Source organism: Centrocercus urophasianus, unplaced genomic scaffold (genome assembly GCF_019232065.1).
Source record: "Centrocercus urophasianus isolate 14NV4802_14NV808 unplaced genomic scaffold, USGS_Curo_1.0 seq_73, whole genome shotgun sequence".
NCBI classification, from domain to species: domain Eukaryota; kingdom Metazoa; phylum Chordata; class Aves; order Galliformes; family Phasianidae; genus Centrocercus; species Centrocercus urophasianus.
The window spans coordinates 3,467,123-3,490,741 of record NW_024885344.1 but is presented as its reverse complement, the minus strand read 5'-3'; the positions used below and the strand labels follow the sequence as shown (position 1 = coordinate 3,490,741).

At 44.8% G+C, this 23,619-nt stretch overlaps 1 protein-coding gene across 1 annotated transcript; it reads left to right on the top strand.

Moving 5' to 3' along the window:
- The first annotated feature begins 5,738 nt into the window (after positions 1 to 5,738).
- ASCL4 (achaete-scute family bHLH transcription factor 4) lies at positions 5,739 to 6,460 on the top strand. Its single transcript, XM_042838010.1, has one exon. It carries the CDS (start codon positions 5,892 to 5,894, stop codon positions 6,456 to 6,458), a length of 567 nt encoding a protein of 188 aa, XP_042693944.1. The 5' UTR covers positions 5,739 to 5,891; the 3' UTR covers positions 6,459 to 6,460.
- The last annotated feature ends 17,159 nt before the right edge of the window (positions 6,461 to 23,619 follow it).

The following is a 23,619-nucleotide window of genomic DNA, read 5'->3' as shown; positions in this document are numbered from 1 at the left end:
GGGCGGGGCCCCGAGCGGCGCGGGGCCGGCCGCGGGCGGGGGAGCGCGGAGGAGGAGGCGGCGGTGATGGCGGCGGGAGGGGGCCGGGGGCCGCTTCCGCCGCCGGGCGCCACAGCCAGGAAGCGGCCCCGCCAAGGAGCGGGGACGGGGATCGGCGCTGCGCTGGGCAGTGCGTTCGGAACGGCCGGGCCGCGTTTGAATCGGTTACAAAGCAGGCCCGGAGCTGCCGTTCCTTGTTTGGTTGTGATTTGTGGCTAAATAACGTACTGTTTTGGCTAAGGCTGCGTTACAAAGGAATGTCTTGGCGTGTAGTCACCTGTGGCACGTGCATGTTAATCACATTTGCTGCTCAAATCAGGCAGCAAGTTGCTTAGCATAGAGGTGAACAGCTGTTTCCTGAAATGCTGTAATGTGCTTCTGCAATCGGATCGCGTCTGACACCTAAATCGTAGAATCCTTAGAGTTAGAAGGGACCTCTGAAGGCCATCTAGCCCAACTCCCCTGGAAAGAACAGGGACAACACAGCTAGACCAGGCTGCCCAGGGCCTGATCCAGCCTTGCCTTGAAAGTCTCCAGGGATGGGGCATCAACCACATTGCTAAGCAACCTAGCCTCATCACCCTCACTGTAAAAGTTTTTTTCCTTATATCTAACCTAAATCTCTCCTCTTTGATCTTGAAACCATTTCCCCTTGTTCTGTCGCCACAGACCCTGCTGAAAACTCTGTCCCCTTCTTTCCTGTACCTCCCCTTTACATACTGAAAGGCCACTCTCAGGTCACCTCACAGCCTTCTCATCTCCATGCTGAACAGTCCCAGCTTATCCTCATAGGGGAGGTGTTCCATTCCGTGGGTAAATGTTGCCTCACACAATGAGAGATGCCTTGACTGGGAGTCTGCACAGGAGGAAACACAAAGTATTTGTCTTCATGCTGCCTTTTGATCCAAAATGGCTGAATGTACAATCTGGAAAGATCATACCAGTTCTATGCACAGCCATCAGTTCTTTTTGGTGTGGAAACAGCTGCTCATTTGACTCTAGCAGTCTGAGAGCTGGGCACCTCTTATACGCTACTTCATAAAATCACAGAATCACTTGAGTTTGATGGCCTTAAGGGCCATCTGGTCCACCTCCTCTGCAATGAACAGGGATACCTACAGCTAGATCAGGTGCTCAGAGCCTCTCCAGCATGACCCCTCCAACTCAAAAGACTCTTTCATCACACTGAACTCCCTAAAACATAGGGAAACTGTGACTGGAGATCTTACATTTTCCCTTGTCATCCTCACAACTTCACTGTTACTCTCAATATGTCTCAATTCTGCCCTGAAACACCAAGACCCAAGTTTGATGCCAATTTTGATAATGCGCTCCTACTGGAGGACCATCCTGGTGCTGAAATCCTCGCTATCTGAGCTGAAAGTAATACTTTGAGCCTATGAGTCAGACTGGATGTAGTCATAGGCAGATAAGAGTGTTTTCTCTTGCTGGTAAGCATGGGTCCTCCAACATTCCAGGGTTTTTTTGTAGGCTCTTTACACCCTTGAAGAAGTGATAGTTTAACTACCAACTTAATGCACCAGTATCAAAGGAAACCAGGAAAACTATGAAGTGTCACTGGATGAGAAATTAATCTATGTCTACAGAGATGTATTCTGCATGCCCAGAGTATTACAGCAAAATACATTTCAGAAATGTCTCTTCTGAAAGAGAAGATTTTTTTTAGAGATGGCATTTGTAACATATGTGAGTTGTTTCCATAAGACAGGTGCATGATGTCCCCTGAGAGCTTAGTTTATTGACTTGCATGGTACTTGCTGCACGAGAGCAAATGACATGGCTATTTTTCAAGCTGCACTAATACCCTGGAGACGTACTGAAAAATAAGAGATGCTCATGGAATCACAGGGAAAAAGATACGGTTAGCGTGCATTAGTAATTCCAGGAGTGGAAATCCCCGCTGGACCGTGCCACGTGTCATAGCCATTGGTTCTCTCCTACTGATACTAACATGCCCTTGGATTCTTCTCAGAGGGAGCAGAATTACGCTGTACAGGGATCACACAGACAACAGTGGCTCAGGCCGGCTGATTGTTATTAAATATCCAGATATCCTTCCAGCCTTTATTGGCTTGCCAGTGCTTTGCAGATCCACCTGTATCCTGGTGACAATCCCAGTATGCAGCCTTGGTAGGTCAGATGCAGCACTCACTGCCAGCTAGAGAGCTAGAGAGATGACCCAGGTGAAAGTACACAACTATTAACAGTGAACAGAACTATTAAGTTACAGTTATAACTGTAATTCTGTGATATGTAGCAAATATGAGAAACTGTTAATTTCACATCTTTTAATAAATTATCTGCTAGTAAACTGCAACAGCCCAGACAAACCACAAAGTATACAATAAATTGCATTTGTTCAGTGTAATTACAGTACAATAAAACGTAAGAAATGCGTAATGGGGTGAGGACTTCTTTTTTAACTTCTACTGTGTTTTCTTCCTCCTCAGTAATATGTTCACAGATAAAATACTTGAGACCTCATCTGTTGGGAAATAGATGCACGTGTTCAGCTGGTGTTTGAGTTTCTACAGTATTTCCAATGATGACTTTCATTTCAGCCACAGAGGGATTCGGTGTCAAGGAGAATCTCTTGCTTTGTGTAATTCAGAGTAATTCAAAGCAATCATGGTGTAATGCAAGGATTTCTGTAGTGTTATTCATGATTCTTGTGGGAGTGTGAACAGGCTGAGGGTTCTTTTGTACAAATATTACATTCTTGTAGACAGCATTAGGATATATGCAATTAAAACCACAACTAAGTTGCAAATAGAAACAGCACAGCTTCCAGAAACTCAGAGCCTGAACATCCTCTTGCAACAGCTCTGAAGCAGGATGATTCTCCCACAAAGCACTGAATAATATCTGACTTCTACCAACCAAAGGCAAACCAGGCTCTCTGCTTCCTTTCAGCTTGGAGAGTCTTGTGTTTAGGACATGGGAAGTAATTTGAGAAGCAGCAGCAGAATTAAGAACAGTGGATTTTCTTAGAAGGATATTGTCCACGGAGTCTTAATCTACTCATTACACTATGGTGCCCCAGTCCTGCTGCTGTCCCTATGCTCAACTGCGTGGGTTGGTACAAGCACGATGCAGCGCCCTTGTCCTGTTCGTGCTCTCATGAGAGTGTATTGCCTTGTGCTGGCTCCCTGCCCGTGTTCAAAGCCCTACCTGTGAGTATGACATTAGATTTGTCAATAAGATACAACATTCAGCAAGCGTGTGTGGTGTGTTTTCTTCTCTTGCTCAGAAACACAATCTGCAGACTCTGACATGAGTTCAGTTATGCAGGTTAACAATGCACATTTACATGAATTGGTTTTTTTCCCCTGTGTATTTCTTTAAGGAACTAACAGTGGGTTGTAATTTTTTTTTTTTTTTTTGTAGTAGTAGTTTAGCACAGGTGTGGTTCTGACCCTTTGGGAAGTGCAGGTGACTTGCATTTATGGTAAACATGGTCAAGAACTCAGGCAGCAAAGAGCAGCATATTTGCATGACAGAACTGAAACATAGCCATGCCTTTTGAACTCAGCTGCACTTCTGGAGAAGTCATGGAGGGCTGTGAAAAGTTTTGGCACCTAAGAGCCCCAGGAGGTATGTTGCCATTTCTTTATATGCTTCTACAGAGGTTGTAGAGACTGGGGAAGGTCTTTGCTTGTGCTCATTATGACAAAGAATAGCATTTTTCAATAGAAAAATGACAAGCATCAAATGTCCTTTTCCTGCTTCAGGTATTTGCTCAGAGGCCAACATCCTCCTTGCTTCAAGAAAGCTTCAAGTCCTTGCCTACCTTAGTGCTGCAGCAAATGTGCTATTTTCAGAATTCAGATCTGGAAATTTCTACTGGAGTTTCTACTGGAGAACTCTGTGACAGGAAAATTTCTAGTGCAAGTGATGTTGAAAAGCCAATGTTGTTCTACAGTTTCCACACTTTTAAAAAAGACAGAAAGGGTTCTTGATTATTTGATCTGAAACAGATGTTTTAGAAAGGCATTTAGATGTGACTTGACTCAACTCCTCATGAAAGGCATTAGCTAACTGTTAGGCAATGCTGAAAACCTTCAGTTTGAATCACCAGCAACACTGGTGATAGAGGTGAAAGTGGATGGATACTGGAGTTTCAGCCATTTTGGTGCTTTTCCAGCTGCTGGCATAAATCAGAGGCCAAGATTGTTCTCATTTACATCTGTCTGGAAGGGTCTCCCTGTACATTCATCATATTTTGAAGATTACCATCTAGATTCCTCTTGTATCACTGTTTTTTGAAGCAGCAGAGTAAGCCAGCACAGATACTGACTTGAAAGTGTGCACTGGCATCACTGCTGCTGGTTTCTGACTCAGCAGAGACACAGATGTGTTTCTTAGAGCAAAGGATGTTGTTTCAGTTACTCACGCTTCTGAGACTGTTAGGCATGAAAGACCAAACAGGGTGGAAACTTTCACTTTGAGCAAAAGAACAGTTTTAATAGAGCCCACATGCTTGTACCTTTTCATGTTTGTCCTTTCTCACTGCTCTCCTGGGCCAAATGTTCAACTCACTGAAAAGATGGTAGCAAAAAGAAGGCAATTCTGTTAACTGTGCAGCTGTGTTTCTGGGGAAAAAAATATATATATAACTGTGGGGTTTTTGAACAACAAAATGGGGAAAGATGCTCCTAGCACAGCAGATTTCTTAGAGGAAGCACACGGATGACCACATGGTGCCCTTGTGCTGCCAAAAGTCCTTGTCTTCTTTCTGCCCACCTCTTCTCCTTGGCAGGCTGCAGGCGATCTGGTAGATGCGGCACAGGTCTGGGACAGCTGAGAGGGATTTTCAGCTCCCCAGTTAAAGTACTCTGGAGGAGGCATCTAGAAAGCCAGCATTGATGTAAGCATCTGGTAACAACTACATTTGGGCAATCAGGGCATAACCTCTGTATTTCATTCCTGAGGAAGGTGGTTATAATGATGACCAGAACATCTCTGCAATGAGTAGAAATGAGCAAAATGTTGCAGGTTTTCTTGAAGATGTTTGTGTTCAATTTGTGAAACTCATATTTCTTGAAAAAGCCTCTCTTTGGGTGAAGAGAACAGTTTTCCTCTTATCGTTCGCACGTATGCATTCTTGATCTGACATGACTTGCAACCACAAGAGAGCACTCTTTCCTTTGAAGATTTCTCTGCTTCTCCAGAAAGGTAGAGATGTGCCATATAAGTTTGCAAACTGCTTGAGAGCTTTTTCAGTTAGACCAGAGCAGCCGAAACAACAAAGCTTGCAGTTGTCTTTTGGATTTCATTGTGGAAAGCCTTTGGGTAGTTTTCAGATGACAGAAGATCCTCGGTTCCTGAAAGGGAGGAGTTCTGCCAAAACTTTGAAGATCCCTGTAAACTTTGCAAATTACGCCGCTTTTGGAGACAATTATATCAAATGATATTGTGGATTACAATACATGAGAAGTGTTTAGAGCCTGGAAGATTATTTACGTTTGGCGTTAACTCCTATGGTCATAATTTCAAGAAGGGAGAAAAGGAATGCACAGGAACCCTCTTATTATCTTTTGAAATATGAAGATCAGAGGAAAAGGAAGGTTTAAAAGTGTGGAGTGATGGTCCTCAAAACCTGTCTATAAATTAGCTGGCATCCTGCATCTATAAAATCAGCTTAGAGCTGATTTCCAGGCACCAGTGGACCTCCTGAGTGCTTTGCGATCTGAGTTTCTACATTCTGCAGGAGAAAATTGCCACCCCTGGGGCAGAGTGCCTGTACAAATGTTTCCTTCTTGCCTGGATTGATACACGATTTGGAAGCCAAATTTGGGAGCTGATTTTGCACTGGTGAGAAGAGACAAAGCATGGCCAGCAATAAAGATGATGATGGACTGTTGAACAGGATTGCATTTTCAGGAGCAATGCCCCTGGCTAACAGCCACATCCGTCCCCACGGGGTTCCCCTGAGAGAACCCTTTGGGGTTCCCATCCACCTAGACCCGTCGTACTGGGAGCGAGCCTATGGTGGGCATGCAGGTCGCATCTCCTACGTCCCATTCCCTGGCTACGTGGGTGTCTATGACTATTCCTTTGAGCCTGCCTTCATTCGGAAGAGGAACGAGAGAGAAAGACAGCGGGTGCGCTGCGTGAACGAAGGCTATACACGCCTGAGAGAGCACCTGCCCAAGGAATTTGCTGACAAGCGCCTCAGCAAAGTGGAGACCCTGAGAGCAGCCATAAGCTACATCAAGCACTTGCAGAGCTTGCTGGACTGCTATCCCCTGGGGTCTAGCAGTAAGGAAACGCTCGCCACCAAGGAGCTCCTGGATGATCCCAGCCCCGGTCCTCTGCGGGAGTGCAACAGTGATGGAGAATCGAAAGCTTCCTCAGCCTCATCTCCCTACAGTGAATTCGAGGAGGTGGGTAGCTAGGAATTGGCCCCCTGGAGAAAGAAGCCTTCAAGACCTTCTGAAAGCCAGAACTAAATCCCCTGGGATTTTTCTGCGGATTAAGATGAATACCAGGAAAAAGGAAAACAGCTACGAGAAAAGATAAAGGTATTTTCATTCTTTCAAAGGACAACTGTGTTGTCTGCACAGAACTTAAAGATGATCTGTAAGCACACAGACCTTGCTTCTGTTGTTCCAAATGTGTTACTAAACTTCGGATTGTTAAAACCGAAGCAACTGTTTGCATTCTACTTCTCATTCAGCTTTTGTTCTATTTTCATTTGCTTTTCACTCAAGAAGAGAACAAAAACAGATAAACCCATTTCAGGAAATCCTCCTTCCCTTTCTTCCACTTCCTCTAAGTTTTATTTTCCTGCTTGCTAACTTGGAATATCCTGGGTTACAAACATTTCGACTGGGAAAGGTAAGATTTAGATAACACATCCTTCCCTAAAATTGTTAGAACACTCCCAGAAATGCTCCTGTTTCTGAAAGGACAGTATTTTTACAAACTTCTGACTGATTTTTTTTTTTAATGGCATCTTCTAAAGCGAAAGTAGCAACTCATGCATTGGATTCCGGCTGTTTGGTGATCATGGGAGGGATGATTTTCAGGAAAAGTAAGCGTGACAGTTTCACTCTAAAGTGTTCTAGAAAGTGATAAACAGAGATTTGTAAAACTGCACCTAAAAAGGCACAGCTTTACTTCTGATACTGAAAAAAATGTTGCCGGCCTATTTCTTTCTTTACTCAAAATTGAGTTTGTACGCAAAGTAATCCTGAGTATTTTTGATCAGTGAGAACTTAGAAATAGGTTCCTGTAGCAGTTATGTAGTGGTATGTACAAAAGGGGTAGCTTACATCTGTGTGAAGGTGTAGGTGTTTCTCCTTTTGATCAGAATATTGCATTGCTTTGTCGAAGAATACACCTTCTCAAATGGATATCTCAGAGTATATGAAATAGCTTTCCTTTGGACAATATCTGCTTAAAATGAGAATGTTACCTCAAATTGCTCAAAAATCTTCCTTTCTCCACGGCCAGATTTAGTTAACATTTAGCTATGAGCTTGAATCCCATTCTGAATACAAGGTAAACTTCTCACTCATACGTCTGGCACAAAGACCTTCCAAACTTCTGCTTTTTTGGCCTCACTTTGGCGAAATGGTTTTGTATCATTTTGTCTTTCCTTCGCAGTGTGCTGACTGAACACCTGAAAAAATACTTGTGTGTAAATGAGAATGCATACTGATTAAATACCTCAGATGTGTCCATAAATTTCATTTGAATAAAAAATGCAATACATCCAGGCTGTGGGTTTTGTTTTAGTTTTTTCCAGTGGATAATAAATGGGAAATGTGTAGGAAATGCACACAAAATGCTACCTATGAAATAAATTTTTAACCTAGATTTTTACATCTGGATGGTTAGTAGGTTTATAGTGTTGGTATCTAACAAGATTTATTAGATATAAAGTTACTGTGCTGATTTCTAGCACACTGCTATGGACCTCTGTACACTTTTAGCTACTGAATGCCTACTTTCAAGTACTTGCAGTGGAAGTACTTGGGATGAGCTATTGCTACAGCTCTAAACCCAATTATTTCTTCTGAAGTCACATACGTGTTTCTCAATAATATTGAAAGGCAGACACTTAAGCAAATTGCACTCAACTCAGATATGAAAAGAAAAGCCTAAATATGTTGTCCAAGTGGCTTCTGACAGATCATTCATTCAAAGATGTCAATGGCAGTCACAAGCTTTGTCCTTTATTCTTTAAGTGGTAGCCAGGTCTCTTTTCTGACAATTTTAATTTAGTTTGTTTCTGTTTTCCAAACCCCAAATGTTTAATCCCAGTTACCTGAAAAGTTCTTGCTAAGGATCTAGAGCTTAGGCACTGATTTTTGGATGCATCAGTATGGATTCTGACAATAGACTCAAACTCTTTGTGCTTCAGTGCTTCCAGATGTTTTTGGAAATGGAGTGGCACTGGTGGTAACTCTGTGAGTAAGCCTGGGTTGCATTTCTCCCTTAAAGCAGAGATCAAATCTCTCTTATCCGTGAAAAACATGCATTCAGTGTACCTGAGACAAATTCTGTGAGATGCTTTGTAAAGCTCTTTGAAGACGGAAAGCACTTAACACACATTTAATGAGAGTAAGTATCCAAACCACTAGAAATCAAAATGAGCAGAATGCCTGTTTCTGTCTGGATGGGAGGCATCAGATAACTCCCCTAATACATTTTTGTATCGGATGCTTCTCACGGAGGTTTGAGTCCTGCAGCAGCACGTCCAAGAGTTGTAATCCTGTGGTTTCAAATGCTGGAGAGCGGGTACAGTGATCAGCTGGACAGACTGAGCCATGGATCTGCCCCTTGCCAGCTTCATCTCACTTGGGATGTGCCTCTAGGAGAGGCTCATCACAGGAGAGCATCTCCCCTCTGTGGTCCTTGGCCTGCACTTGATCCACACTGCTGTAGGGTGACCCTTCCCATGTGAGTTGCAGGCTGATCAGCTGCACATCTAGATGGGGCTGGTTTATTTCTTGTGTGTCCTTAATGTTCTGTTCAGAACCATGTCTGTATTTCTGAAATAACATTCTGGAAATACCTCTGGACCTCGAGTCAAGGAGATGGATGAAAAAGCCTACATATTAATAAAAACATGCACATATGTATATTTTGGAGTGTACGTTTCACTCCTTTTAACAGCTCTGGAGATGTCCTTAAAGTACCTCTTGTTCCAACCTCAGTTCGGAAGGTGCAAAAGCTAGAGTCCATTTAATTTTAAAGGAAAGTGAATTTCTGGATGAAAACCAAATTATTTCTGTGCAAAAAATATGCGATGGATTGAGCTCCCAGGAAAGCTGGATGCTTTATCTCTCACAGTTTCTGCAGGCATGCGAACCTCTCGCACACTTTTAGCACAAGGAAGTAGAAGTCAGCTAAAGATCTCCCAAGGGTAGGTCAGTGCTTCTTATTTGTGTCAGCAAAAGTTTTAAGTGAATGCTACATTTCAAAAGCTTTCTTAATCTGTTTCTGTGCAAAGTTTTTCTTCAAAGCTTCTAAAGTTTATCATTCTCAGACTTTGAAGGCAGACAATGATCCAACTTGTCACCCTGAGAATTAAAGTTTTAATAAAAATGGTGATTGGAAGAATTCTCTCTGTGTGGCACAATCACCATTTACAAGAAAGTCAGCACTAATATCCCTAAGCAACCGTGCTACAGCTTTATCAAACTCCTGCACACCAAATGCAGACTTTAATCTTTCTATCAAATGTGAAAAAGTGCACATCTGTCGTCTTCTTTCTTCTGCCATTAAATTACAAATCCATTTGTTCCTGATATTATCAGCATTTTAAAGATGTGTAATCCTGGCCATGGGATTGCTTTTAATCCTCTAATAGTTATTTAGCTGATTTCTTTGTGAAAGCCCTTCTACTCTCCTTTCATGTTATATTATCAGTGTCAGTAAAGCGGCCAAGGGAAACCAGAAGGCACTATGAAGAAACTGTGTTCAGGCAGCAAAGCAATCAGGGCCAATTCATCTCACTGGAATAAATGAACAGGGAATAGCCACACAAAAGCAAAGAATTTTTGAAAACCTTTAATGCCAGTGTACTCAGAAGGAAGCAAAAAAGGATGCAAAATGTTTGAAGTGGTACCAAGAGGAGAGCTCTGCTGCAGTTGGCCATATAGAATAACTAAAATTTGAAATGACCACTAGGATCATGTAGTCCAACTGCCAGCCCATTCCCACCATACCCACTAACCACGTCCTCAGTGCCACATCCACACAGTTCTGCAACACCTCCAGGGATGATGACTCCACCACCAGCATTCTCTGACAACCCAGAGGCGTGCTTGCTGGCAAAAGTTATAAATGCTCACTCATGTATTTCCCACATGATTTTTTCACATTTTTTTTTATCTCACTGTGAGTACATCTGTTGGCAGAGTGATGGATAGCTTCTCTTTGCTGGGCAAACCAGCCATGCTGGAAAAACAAACCAGACTGAAGGCATTTCTAAAGTTGGATGTCTCTCTCCATTACCTCAGTGGATCTCCACGGTCAATGGAGGATAAAAGATGGAGAGGAGTCAGGCTAGGATACTAGAGAGATAATCCAAGAGCATTTGTTTGCAATTTACAGCAGTTTGGCAAGGCGACACCACACAGAAGATGCTCCAGAGCTGGCTGAAAACGTTATAACTAAAATTCATTTAACTCAGAAAAAAAACCACAAAAACAACCATACTTCTTCCAGTGAATCATGGCAGCTACCCTGAGCCAAGACCCTGGAAAGTGAACAGAGAACAACATGGTCATCTGTTGTGCTGTGCTAGAGGCTGGGAAGCTGGGAGAAGAAACAAGGTACTCAGCTCCACTGGGGACTTCCCAAAGGGCTTTACAAAGCAAATCTCTCACTGAGATCAAAAGAGCTGTTCTTGCTGGATAAAGCCCTGTGAGAAAGTTAGCTGGTGGCCCACCTCTGCTTGGCTATCACCTTTGTGGCCAGAACTGTTTTTCACAGCTTAACTGTGCAACGTGTGCAGGGTACAGTCAACACCACAACATCTACTCAGAGCACATGAATGGTGCATCCTTGCCTCTACCATGCTGGTGCTGAGGTGAGAGTAAAGGCTCAGAGCCTCATTTGGCAATGTGGTACAGCCTCAAAAAGGAAAAAAACAAAAAACAAAAAAAAACCCCAAAAAACAAGAAAAATCTTTCCTTAGTTTGCAAATTGAGTTGAAAAATAAGTAAATAACAACAAAAATACAGTTCAGGAACAGAAAATACAGGTATGTGCCCAGGCTGGGTTTACTGGATGCACTTCAAAGGAAAAACACAAGAAAAGCTAAGTTTAATTGGTTTCCTTTTATTTGTCTTAGCTTACAAAAGAACCATTTTCCTGAAAGGCTCAGAAGCTTCATGCATAAAAGCTGGAAATCCTAGGCTACCCATAGCCCAGCCCCTGGAACAGACACAGAAGACAGGTGACGCTCCTACTTTTAGCCACCTCCAAGTCATAACTTGCTGTATTTATGTAAACAAGGAGCTTTGCCAAGGTCAATACATCCATCTGTGAATCTGAGTGGTTGAAGATCCTGGTTCACTGTCATCACTGTCTGTAGATACTATAGGCTGATAGTGTCGGTACTCCCAGAACTGTGGGTTACAGATGCAGGTAGCAACCAACAAGGTCATAGAATCATAGAATTACAGAATGATTAGGAAAAGGAAAGGACCTTAAATGTCATTTAGTTCCAACCCCCTGCTGTAGGCAGGGTTGCCAGTCACAAGATATTTCACTCTAAATTTCCTCTCACCCCTTTCACTGTGCTTTCATCTGGCTTTGAAGCCTCTGTTACGGGACCTACCTTATCATTTTGGTTAGAGCCTGCATTTGGAGGAGCATCAAGAGTTAAATCTATGTTAGTGCAGACCTCAGTTTGTATTGATTATGATTTTGTAGATGTCAGAAATGAAAAGATGCATTAGTATTAGATATTAGGAAAAATATCTTGCTTAATCTTGATGCTGTACAATTCTGGATCAGATCTTTGTGCTCCTGAGCTGTTCACCACCGGCATTTAATTCTAACCAACCTCTTCCATCTGCACCAAGATCACAAAGAAAACAAGTCGTTCCAGATAAATGCAATTTTCAGGCCTTTCTATGGATTTACTTTACGTTACACTGTACTGTGCTGCTTTCTAGATGTAGCTCTTTAAATTTAAGAAGCACTGAAGAAGTCCCAGACTCAGCTACAGAGCATTTATCCCAGAGCAACGCTCATGCAGAGATGATCTGTACTTCCACACACTCAGTGGTGTTAAAGCTCACTGGTGCTTAATGAATAAGATGGATGATAAACTATGCAACGTATAAATGAAATGAGGCAGATGTACAAACACGGGCATGCGTGCTGTGGTGTCTGCACACAAGAGACAGAGGAAGGACGGTAGAGGGAGGGAGGAGAAAAAGTGGTTTTGAAGTGTGGCACACTGTTTGATATCACATTAACTGCATGGCTAAAACCGGGGAAAAAAGAGTAAATTAGATGTGACACCTTTGGGGAGGATTAATTCCTGGAGGGGAAAAAAAAAAAAAGAAGAACTTAAAGAAAACATTTGTGGGTAGAACCTGAGGAGATGTAAAAAGGCTGTGAGGTCTTGCAAGGCAGAAATGCCAGCGAGAGCAAGCAGAGCATGGAGCTTTGTGGACCAGCACATACAGGGAAGAGTAAGTAGGGTTGGAGAAGGCATGATGCCTCATTGGCCCCATACCAGAAGGCATGTGTGTTTTCCAATACTAAAAGTGCTTTCCTCGTTCCCATTGCATATTTATAGGATGTCTTCGGTCTTTTGGCCTAGGGTACCATGAGTTTAGCAAGGACTCAGTTTCCTTCATTGAAGCTATGCTCATTCTGGGCATCCCTCACAAGCTTGGCCGTGGTGTATGGCAACTGTTCTCTCTGCTATGAGGCAGAAATGAGAGGTGGGGTGTGCTGGGACAGCACTATATCATCCTGGAAGAGGAAAAGAGAAAGGGTAAGCATGAAGAGCTCAGCACCATCATGAGAGCCATGACAAAGAGCCCAGAGCATGGACAGAGGCCAAGCAAATGAGGTGTTTCTCCTAAATGAGGAATTTCTCTACAGTACTGCTCTTCTTCCTCCCTCACCTATGTTCCCCATGCCAGGAGTCAGGAGTGCTGCTGAAAAATTGGAGACATTGAGCTGGATGTCATGGGGAAAAAAGTAAGTGCTGGCAGTGTGAGTGGGGGTAAGGGAATAGATGCAATGCCTGTAGCATGGATGTCCAACTGAGCACAGCAATACACTCTTTGGAAAGAGGAACCACAGAGCTGTAGACTAGGCAGGCTCTGATGGTTGTAATGGAAGCTTCTCCAAATGATATAAAAATATCTACAAAGAAACAGCAATGCAATTTCACCACTACTATGTGTGCAAAAATAGCTGAGACCACGGTATTTGCATGATGGTCTGTCTGTCTGCCTGAAACTCAGACACACCACCCCTATCTACCCACCACTGCTCCTCGTTCTTCTTGCCCATCTCTGCTGAGCATCTGTGTATGCATTCCTTATCACAGCGCTGAACCACCACGAGCACGCTGTGCTTAGCCCACCTGCGACCAGGAGGAACTGAGCAATAAGCCCAGGTGACTTCAGTCCTGGGTTTCCTTTTCATTTCAGCACCAGTGCAGCCCTCCTCTTGCCACTGTGTTAGGACCACCAGCAGACCATGCTGTGTCTCGCTAGAAAATATCACTGGGCTCCCCTTCTGCCATTTCACCCTGAGTCCCCTGAACGCATAGATAAATCTGGCCTTCAACATCACCCAGGCTGCGCCCTGTGTCATGGGAGCATTGATGCCCTGCAGAAGCTCCTCATCCCAATGGGTTTGCTGGACGGATCAAAGCTGAGCCACGCAGTGTGTTGGCACAAGGCATTCGCCTCTGTTTATACGCTGCATGCTCTATTGCTTTGCATTTTTCAGTGCTATCAAAGCTTCAAAAGCTCCATTTACGTTAACAAGCCCATAAAGCATAAGGATATTAAATGTTGTTTATAGTACCCTGCCTGAGAAGATCATTCAGTTAGCAGCTGGCTCAATTTTTAGTTAAGTGAGTTTGGTGAGAGTGCCAAGTTGTCTCTGTACGTGATGTGGGAGCTCGTGTTGAAAGAACAGGAAAAACAGCAGCAATCCCTGTGCAATGACTGCATTACTCTGTGGTAAGAACAGTCAACATTTTTGGAGATGGCTTTGAGATTGTTAAACGTTGTGTTTTGAGGTCACTGTCTTAAAGAACATGTTTTGTATTTGAACCTTTTATGCAAAATGGCACAGTTTAGGTCCATTCCATCACCTTATATATGCCACAAAACTACTAATGGTGTACGTGGAACGATGGGTATCAGAAATTTCATCTGGGCAGCAGATGGTTGTGTAGAATAAGGCCTAGGAGAGAGCAACTCAGCCACCACAGCATCTTGTGGAGCAGGCATTTTCAGACAGCAGCTGGACAAAGAATGATTAGAAGAGTTTAAACAGTTAAAGGCATCTCCTGAAAATACTGTGAAAGGAGCACAAGGTTTCATCCGTATGGGCTTGAGTTTAGACTACCAGTAAGGGGGCTCTAAGAGCACACTCACCATTTCAAAGTTTCTTCCCTGAATAGGAAGCCTAAAGGATGGTCTCTGGGCAGACTTCCCATAGCTGATGCATGAGTTAAGAAGACCACATCTAGGAAGGTCACTTTTTCTCAATTGCAACAGATGAAGTAGCAGTTTAATGATTGCCTGACATAAAAGTATGAGCACAGACATGAATGTAGCAAATGCTGTTGAGCATGTACTACAGCAGGCTCCCACAGTCTGGGAACTGGGGCTTGGAGTGTTAGGCACAGTGATGAAGTACCCAGTATGAAATGCTACTTGAGTGAGACAATGGCAGCAGCAACCTACATCCAGAAACCATCAGGATGGTGATTGTTTTTTTGTTTTGTTTTGTTTTTGTTTTTTTTGTTTTTTGTTTTTTAATACCTAAAAGGTATAAAGAGTATACAAGAATACAGTAGGATATACTGTAAGAAATGGATTTGTATTAAACTATGTCTGGAAAACAAAGGCAACTTTGATTTGTCAGTACTTAAAGGGGGCTACAAGACAGCTGTGGAGAGACTCTGTGTCAGGGAGTGTAATGATAGGAGAAGGGGTAATGGCTTGAAACTAAAAGAAGGCAGATTTAGCTTAGGCGTTAGGAAGAAATTCTTTACAGTGAAGGTGCTGAGACACTGGAGTATGTTTTGCAGAGAAGCTCTTGATGTGCCATTCCTGGAGGCATTCAAGGCCAGGCTGAATGGGGCCCTGGGCAATCTGATCTAGTAGAAGGTGTCCTTGCTAATGGCAGGGGGTTGGAACTACATGGTTTTTCATGTCCCTTCCAACACAAGCCATTCTGTGATTCTCTGATCTTATTATATTTTTTTCTGAAAGCATTCCTTTCTTCCAGCTGGCCTTGATTTTTAATTCAGTGAGCAAAGGCTGTAAGCTTATACTCAAATATTGGTAGGGATTTCATCACAATGATTACACAAGGGATTTGCAGCTTAGGCAGATCTGAAGGTTTAAGGCATGTAGACAACATGAAAAGTGTGAATGGAAATCCATTGGACTTAGAATTTACTTGGGAATCTTTAAGGAAAGGCAGTTTATAGGGCTGAGTAAAAAAGCTCAAAAGCTTTGGAGAATCAGTGGGATCCCTGGAAAATCAATACAGCTATTCTATTTGTTTTTTTGAAACTCCTTGGGTTAGAGCTCTTTGGATAGTAGATATTGTAAAGACATTTACAGTACCACTTGGTTTCAGCTAGATTTTAAATGCCATGAATAAATGCAATAAATAAATAATCAGTTAAATGAAATTACATCACACATGCTGCAAAAACAAACAAGCAAACAAAAAGAGGGTTTATAAGACAGGCTATAGGACACCACAGGGAGTATATCCTGCCTAGTGCATCATATATGCATGACAACACCTACGCTGTTAAATCATATTCCTCCTTTCTTTCTTGTTTTTTATCCCAGATTCTCACTCCTTCATGAAAGATTTGGCAGCTCCCTCCTAGTCCTGAACCTTATCCAAGTGATAATTATATGTGTTTGAAATCCAGGAGCTGAGAACTAGCCTCAGGCCACTCAACAAAGGCTCTGAGGAAGAGATGCCGACACTTCCCTTCTCATTGTCTACCTCCTGCTGAAACGTATTTGCAGAGTTTCCCCAAGCCTTCAAGGCTTTTCAGGAGATCTGGTGGAACTAGACCTAATATCTCATGGAGCATCATCACATACAAAGGAACATCCCCATGGGCACAGTTAATGCAGACAAACCTAAACTTTTTTTTTTTTTTTTTAATTCAGTTGCAAGTGTATAATTAATCCCTGTTCAAATTTACATGTTTGATCTGCTTCTTTTTTCAGACATTAGGCCTTAGATATCTGTGAAGGAAGGGGAAGACAATATGGTTTGATATGGAGCACCTAGAATGAGCTCATGGTAACATAGGCAAATCTTTGTCCAGAGTGCTGAGAGCCTAAAGGGATGTACTTGGCTGCTGAAACATATCCAGAGGATGGTAATCCAGCAGCTGCTGGGCCAGCCTGGCTTTAAAAGCCATTAAGATGGTTGGGCGGTGTCTCTAGAAGGCTGTGCATAGTGAGGGTGGTGGTAACAGCCATTCACTCCAACATGGCTTCTCACTGGATGAGGTACAAATTCTTCTCATAGTCATAGGAAAAGTTCTCTCAGCAGAGCCTTGCAGCAACGCCTAGAGCAAACTTCCCAGCAGTGCAACTGGAAGACCAGTGCTGGTGTGCTCAGTGGGGCAACTGCTTCCTCAGCCCAGAGAGAAAGTAAAATTAAGTATCTCTCCACTCTGGGAAGGACCCTTGTTTTTCCTTACCTCAGGTGACACACTGCATCCCATTTTCCACTGGACTTGTAGCTGGTGAGATGCTGGCTTCTCACTTAGGGCAGGAGTTGAGAGGCATCCCAAGCTGAGCTGTCAAGGGGAAGTGCACAAGCACGCTCAAAAGAAGAAATCACAGCACAGTGGGCAGCTCAGATGTGCACCAGGGTCAGATGCAACTCATTGGGGGTCTCTAGTTAATTCCTGTAGTGGGCCTGTGGTGGGTCTCTGCAATGCCATAGAAAACCTCCAGGGACAGTGACTCCACCACCTCCCTGGGCAGCCTGTGCTACTGCAACACCGCTCTTTCTGACAATAAATTGTTCCTAACATCCAATGAGAACCTCCCCTGGTACAGCGTAAGGCCATTCCCTCTCATCCTATCTCTGTTACCTGGGAGAAGAGGCCAATCCCCACCTTGCTACAGCCTCTTTTCAGATCACTGTAGAGAGTGATAGGGTCTCCCCTGAAATTCCTCCAGACTGAACAACCCCAGTTCCCTCAGCTGCTCCCCATAAGACATGGCATGGTGGTGGCAGCCTCTTGCAGACAAGAGCTGTGGCAGGAAGTAATGCTCCCACAAACAAACCCTCTAAGTCCTGCTCAGGTAGTCCGAAAAACAAGAAAGGAATAGAGATGAAAATGGATCCACTTCAAACAGGGAAATTTCCATTTGAAGTGCTGAGAATTCAAAGCCTTGTTCAAGTCAAATCCTCCCCAGCAGCAGCAGCCCTTTTTCACCCCTCAGTAGTGCATATCAATTTCTTCTGACAACAGTTTCATGGCTTCGGGATAAATAAGCCCAACTTTGCTGGTATTATATTTTACAACTACAGACAGAGAATGGAGATTAAAATTCCTGGGATGAGTCACCACAGGCAGGGAGGGGGAGGTGGGCCTGTTGAAAAGCTGGTGTTGTGAAACACAGACTGAACATGAAAAAGCCAAATTCAGCCCCTCATCCCCTGGTCTGGAGCCTGGAGCTTCCTCACGCTGGGACGAAAGCGGTTATGTGAGCGGCAACAAGGGCAGAGTGAAAGAGGCATCAGCACAAGGGGCCTCACTGCAGCATCTCTGAGGATGTCTGATGCACTGGGGCAGCCATTAGGTGCAATAGGGGGACACCCTGTGGCATCTTCACCCCTCATGGCCCAATATGCAGACAGACACAAGAAGCTGAGGAAGAAAAATCACTTTTGGTTGAGCAAAATGTTTGTGTTTTATTTCCCCTCTCAAATCAAAGGCCTCACCTGCGCTGTCTTCCCGCGACGTGAAGTGTCTTGAATTGATCTCAGGGTTTTTTGAAATATTCCACAAGGTTCTCTTCTCAGAGAAGCTGTGATACCCCACCCCTGGAGGTTCAAGGCCAGGTTGGACGGGGTCCTGGGCATTCTGAGCTGGTGGGTGGCAGCCCTGCTCATGGCACGGGGTTGGAACTGGGTGGGCTGTAAGGTCCCTTCCAACCTAAGCCATTCTTTGATTCCACAGTTCTATGAAACAAACTGAAGCAAATCCCCATGCACTGAAGTGCATTGCTGAAATGCTTCCTGCTGAAAATGTCAGCCAGGTGCTGTCCCTTTGTCCACTTCACTCTCCTTTCTCACATTCTAGACAAAGCATCCTCATGGATGAGATGATTCCGAATGAGAATTCTGAGTCAAATAGGCTTCATCAGCAAAAGCTCTGCTGCAAGAGCACCACCTCAACTTGCCTGAAAAATGGCCATTACTGGAGGCATAGCCAGAGAGAGCTGGGACAGGTCACCATGCAAGCTTTCCTGCTTAAGTCTCTGTGCACAGAGACATACGGGGCAAGCCCTCCAGGTTCTTTTGCTGGCAGACTGCACATCACTGATGTCCTACACATTTGTTATATTGTTTTACACCCAGAATGTGTCCAGGATCTGGGGAGAGAAGGACTAAAATCTTCCTGAATTATCCTAGTTCCCAAATATCCTGCTCCTTAAAAATGCTGGTCTCTGCTGAAGAAAGCTTATAGAAGTGTGGCGAAAGAGGTTCGTACAAGATTTCCATGCCTCTGTGGTTGACATTAGTATTAGGGCTAACTCATAGAACTGCGGAATCAGAAGGTTGGAAAAGACCACTAAGTTCATCCAGTCTGACCACCAGCCCATCCCCACCATGCCCAATGACCATGTCCTCAGTGCCACATCCACACGGTCCTGGAACATCTCCAGGGACAGTGACTCCACCACATCCTTGGGCAGCCTGTGCCACTGCAGCACTGCTCTTTCCGAGCATACATTTTTTCCTCATATCCAACCTGAACCTCCCCTGCCACAACTTGAGGCCATTTCCTCCCATCCTATCGCTGTTACCTGGGAGGACAGGCTGACCCTCATCTTGACACAACCTCCTTTCAGGTCATTGTTGAGAGTGATGAGGTCTCCTCTGAGCATCCTCTTCTCGAGACTGAACAACCTCAGTTCCATCAGCTGCTTATACTCCAGACCCCTCACAGCTCCACTGCCCTTCTCTGGACACTCTCCAGGGTCTCAGTGTCTTTTTGAATGAAGCTGTCCTTCCGGCAGTGCCAGAAGCTAGGGAGAAAACAGATTCTTGGGGCCACCACACGACTGCAATGCTGATGCTGAGCAAGGGCTGCTGGGTCTGGGGTCTGCAGAGAAGTACTGCCATATTAGGCAGTGCCCGTAGATGTATATGGCAATGGTCCCTGAATCAGAGCTTGTTTCCTTAATGATAAAGAACCATAAAAGACCATTGGTTGAACAGAGCACCAAGACACGAGAAATTGAAATTACTTGGCATGGGTTAGACAAGTCCACGGTGGCTCAGAGCACCAAAAGCTGTTCTCTGGAAATGTACCCAAATGCCTCGGCCTTACACCAAAATTTCCTCTCCAGGAATTGGTCTGTGATGGAAGATTAACTTTCAGCCAGAGGAACAGAAAGGAAAGAACACAGCAACGATGCTCTTGCCTGCTATTGATAATCATCAAATATTCTGAATTCCTGCCCAGGAGACAAGGAAATAAGTATTTGCCTCACAAACAGAGCTTCATGTTTCTCAATCAAGATAAAATTTTTGCTTCATCCAATGACCATTAATGGAAGAGTTTGCAGGGTCTGGCAGGAGAAGTGGCCAGAAGTCTGTGCGTTCTCTGAAATAGGCTGATTTTGGAGGCCTTTTGGAGGCCCTTGGTCTGAGGCAGGGACAGGAGGGACAAACCCCGGTGTCCCAAGTGTTCCTGTGCTATGGGGGTGCCCAGTACACCCCAAAGTGCCCTTCTGTCAGCACAGTCCCACGTCCTGGCCTCTGGCTGGACAAAGAGGCATCCGCTCCTCTGCAGAGCTCAGTGCCCCACAGTGGACATGCACAGGCATATGATGGGAAGGGGACAGACAAAATTCTTGATGGGCTAGGCTCAAAATGGGGAAGAAAGTGCACAACCCAGCCCTTTTTCTATCTACCTGATTAAAAAAAGACTCCCATGAGAGGTGGGTGTAGAAAATCCCTTTGGCAACAGCTACAATATAAATACCCTCTGGGGAAGAAGTAATTTACAGTGATGTTTTTTCTTCCTCATCCAAGAAGTGGATAAGGATTTGGCAGGAAAACAGTGAAGGAACTGATCAGTCTATCTGTGATTTTAAAGCTTGATAACTTGTCTGTGAATGCTACAGATTTATAACCCTACAATAATAAGCATTAGTCAAAACTAAAACAACCAGCTTTCTTTCTTTTTTCCTTTTTAAAGATTAAAGTGCAAACAGGTTACAGTTCTTAAAAGCTGGGTAATGGAGTGATTTATTGGCAAGATGTTCTTCCAGCCAGGAAACCCACCTTTCCTTCTGTCTGAAACTGTAAAAAGGGTAATAAAGAGTTATGGGATGTAACTATTTCTGGCAGTACAGCATGGTGCCTGCTGCCTGGGGACTGAATGAGAAATGTACTCAGCATTGGTACTCCAAGACCTGAGTGCTGTAACCCAAAGCACTCCCAATTGCTTCCCAGCAGGGATGTAGCTGCCCACAGGTTTCCAGAGATCTCTGCTTTGGTTCAGAGTGTTGGAAGAAAAGATGCAGATTGAAAAGGCTTTGGAGGCTGGTGTTGGTGGCCCTGCCTGTGTGCGGGGGTGTTGGAGCTTCATGATCCTTGAGGTCTCTTCCAACCTGGGCCATTCTGTCGTTCTGATCTGAGTTGTATCACTGCCTGGGGACAGCTCTCAGTCCCCATTAAGGGCAGCTCCTTGGGCCAAGAGCCAGCACTGCCACTGCCTTTGCTCTGAGCAGAATGTGGTACCCATGGCCTTGTGCCTGCAATTATACACATACTAAGAAAGGCAGAGAGCAACAGAGGGGACAGAAGCATGCTCAGGGGCTAGTGTTAACACAGAAGAATTGAGGCCAGGCTTTATGCAATCCTTCATTTACTCCAGGCAAGGAAGGTTTCAGAGATCTGAATCCTCTGTTTTAGAATCATAGAATCATTAAGATTGGAAAAGACCTCTAAAACCATCTAGTCATACAATCAGCCCATCCCCACCATGCCCAATGCCCATGTCCCTCAGTGCCACATCCACATGGCTCTGGAACACCTCCAGGGACGGTGACTGCACCACCTCCCTGGGCAGCCTGTGCCTCGCCAGCACCACTCTTTCTGAGCGTACATTTTTTCCTGATATCCAACCTGAAACTCCCTTGGCACAACTTGATGCCATTCCCCCTTATCCTATCGCTGTTATCTGAGGGAAGATGTCAACCCCTACCTTGTCACAATCTCCTTTCATGTAATTGTCGAGAGCGATGAGGTCTCCCCTGAACCCCTCCAGACTGACCAACCCCAATTCCCTCAGCCACTCCCCATCAGACTTGTGCTCCAGACCCCTCACATCTCCACTGCCCTCCTCTGGACACACTCCAGGGCCTCCAAGCCTTTCTAGTAGTGGGGGGTCCAAAACCGAACACCTGAGGTATGACCTCACCAGTGCTAAGCACACCTCCCTGCTCCTGATGGCTGCAGTATTTCTGATACAAACCAGGATGCCGTTGGCCTTGGCCACCTGGACACGCTGCTGATTTATGTTCAGCTAGCTGCCAGCTAAGACTCCAGATCCTTTTCCTCCATGTATCTTTCCAGCTGCTCTGTCCCAAACCTGCAGTGCTGCATGTAGTTGTGATTACACTGCAGGACCCAGCACTGGGTCTTGATGAAGCCCATACAACTGGCCTCAGCCCACTGATCTAGCCTGTCCAGATCCCTCTGTAGAGCTTTCATATCCTCAGGCAGATTAACACTTCCTGCAGCGTGGTGTCATCTGCAAACTTAGTGAGGTTATTTCAAACACTGCACTTTCTTGCTTTCAGTCTCCCTCCTTTGCCTTTCAGACTTATCACAAAAACCCCATGTCTTCTAGCATGTACCTTCACAACTGCTGGCAGGCTGGTTTTCTCCCTGCGAGCATGCTCAGGTTTGATAATTTCCTACAGCTTCACTGACTCAGGTAACGAGCTGCTGATCTGTGCATCAGGGCTTGGGCAGTACTGTGCATGCACCCACAGCCAAATCCTCATCTGCAGGAGCTGCAGCCCTCCCTCCTGTCCGTTCCCTCCTCCCCTCCTGGCACAGGGCAGGTGAACAGGTTCCTCAGGTTGTACTTCGAGAGTAGTGCAGGAGGCTCAGGCTGACATCCCAGCCCATATACGGGCTGAGGCAGAGTCCAGGCTGCTACGTCAGCTCCCAGCACAGTTTGAAGTGTGAGAAAGGAATCAGGACTTCAGTTTCCCTGAAGGAGAGGAAGGAAGAAAATGCTTCTGCTTAGCTGTGCAGGCAAAGCTGCGCAGAAAGCAGGGGAGGAGGGGCACTGCAACCCCAGCTGCACCAGCATCCCCTTTTAGGAGTAGGCACCAGTGCAAGGCTACCCATATATCTCTGTATGAAAGGAAGGGCACATAGAATCACAGAATTAAGTTGGGAGAGGTCCTTGAAGACCATCTGGTCCGACTCTCCTGCAATGAACAGGAATATCACAGCTCTATTAGGGTGCTCAGAGCTCCTCCAGCTTGACCTTGGGTGTCTGCAGGGACAGGGCATCCACCACCTCTCTGGGCAATCTGTGCCAATGCCTTAACAACCATATTGAAATAAAATTGATATCCAGTCTAGGTCTCTCCTCTCCACATCAACTTCCACGCTTTGTTTGCTAAGTTACTAAATGCTAGATGAAGTGCTGGCGGAAGATTTCATTTCCCTTTCCTGGTCCTAGTCTATGCAATTAAGATGAGTGATTATATTAGTTTCTGAATTTTATACCCAACGTGAACCAAAGAAGACTCCTGGGCTTTGGGAGGGAGCAGGCAGCTCAGCACCACCTCAGCTAACAGCAGCTCCAGGAGCACTTGTCAGTGTTTTGAGGATGCCAGGAGGTTCCCACCGCCTCCTGCAGCACTGAGGACAATGCACCTGCTGCAGGTGCCTTCAGCATCACAGCCTGTTCCTTATCTGCCCCAAACCTTCCACTGCTGCCTCTCCAGGCAAAAGAAAAGAAAAACACAAAACAAATGAAAAAAAACCCAACCAACCAAACAACAAAACCCCAAAATCTCTGAGGCGGTGGCACTCAGAACCACTCAAGCTTGGACAGTGCTCAGGAGAGCAAAG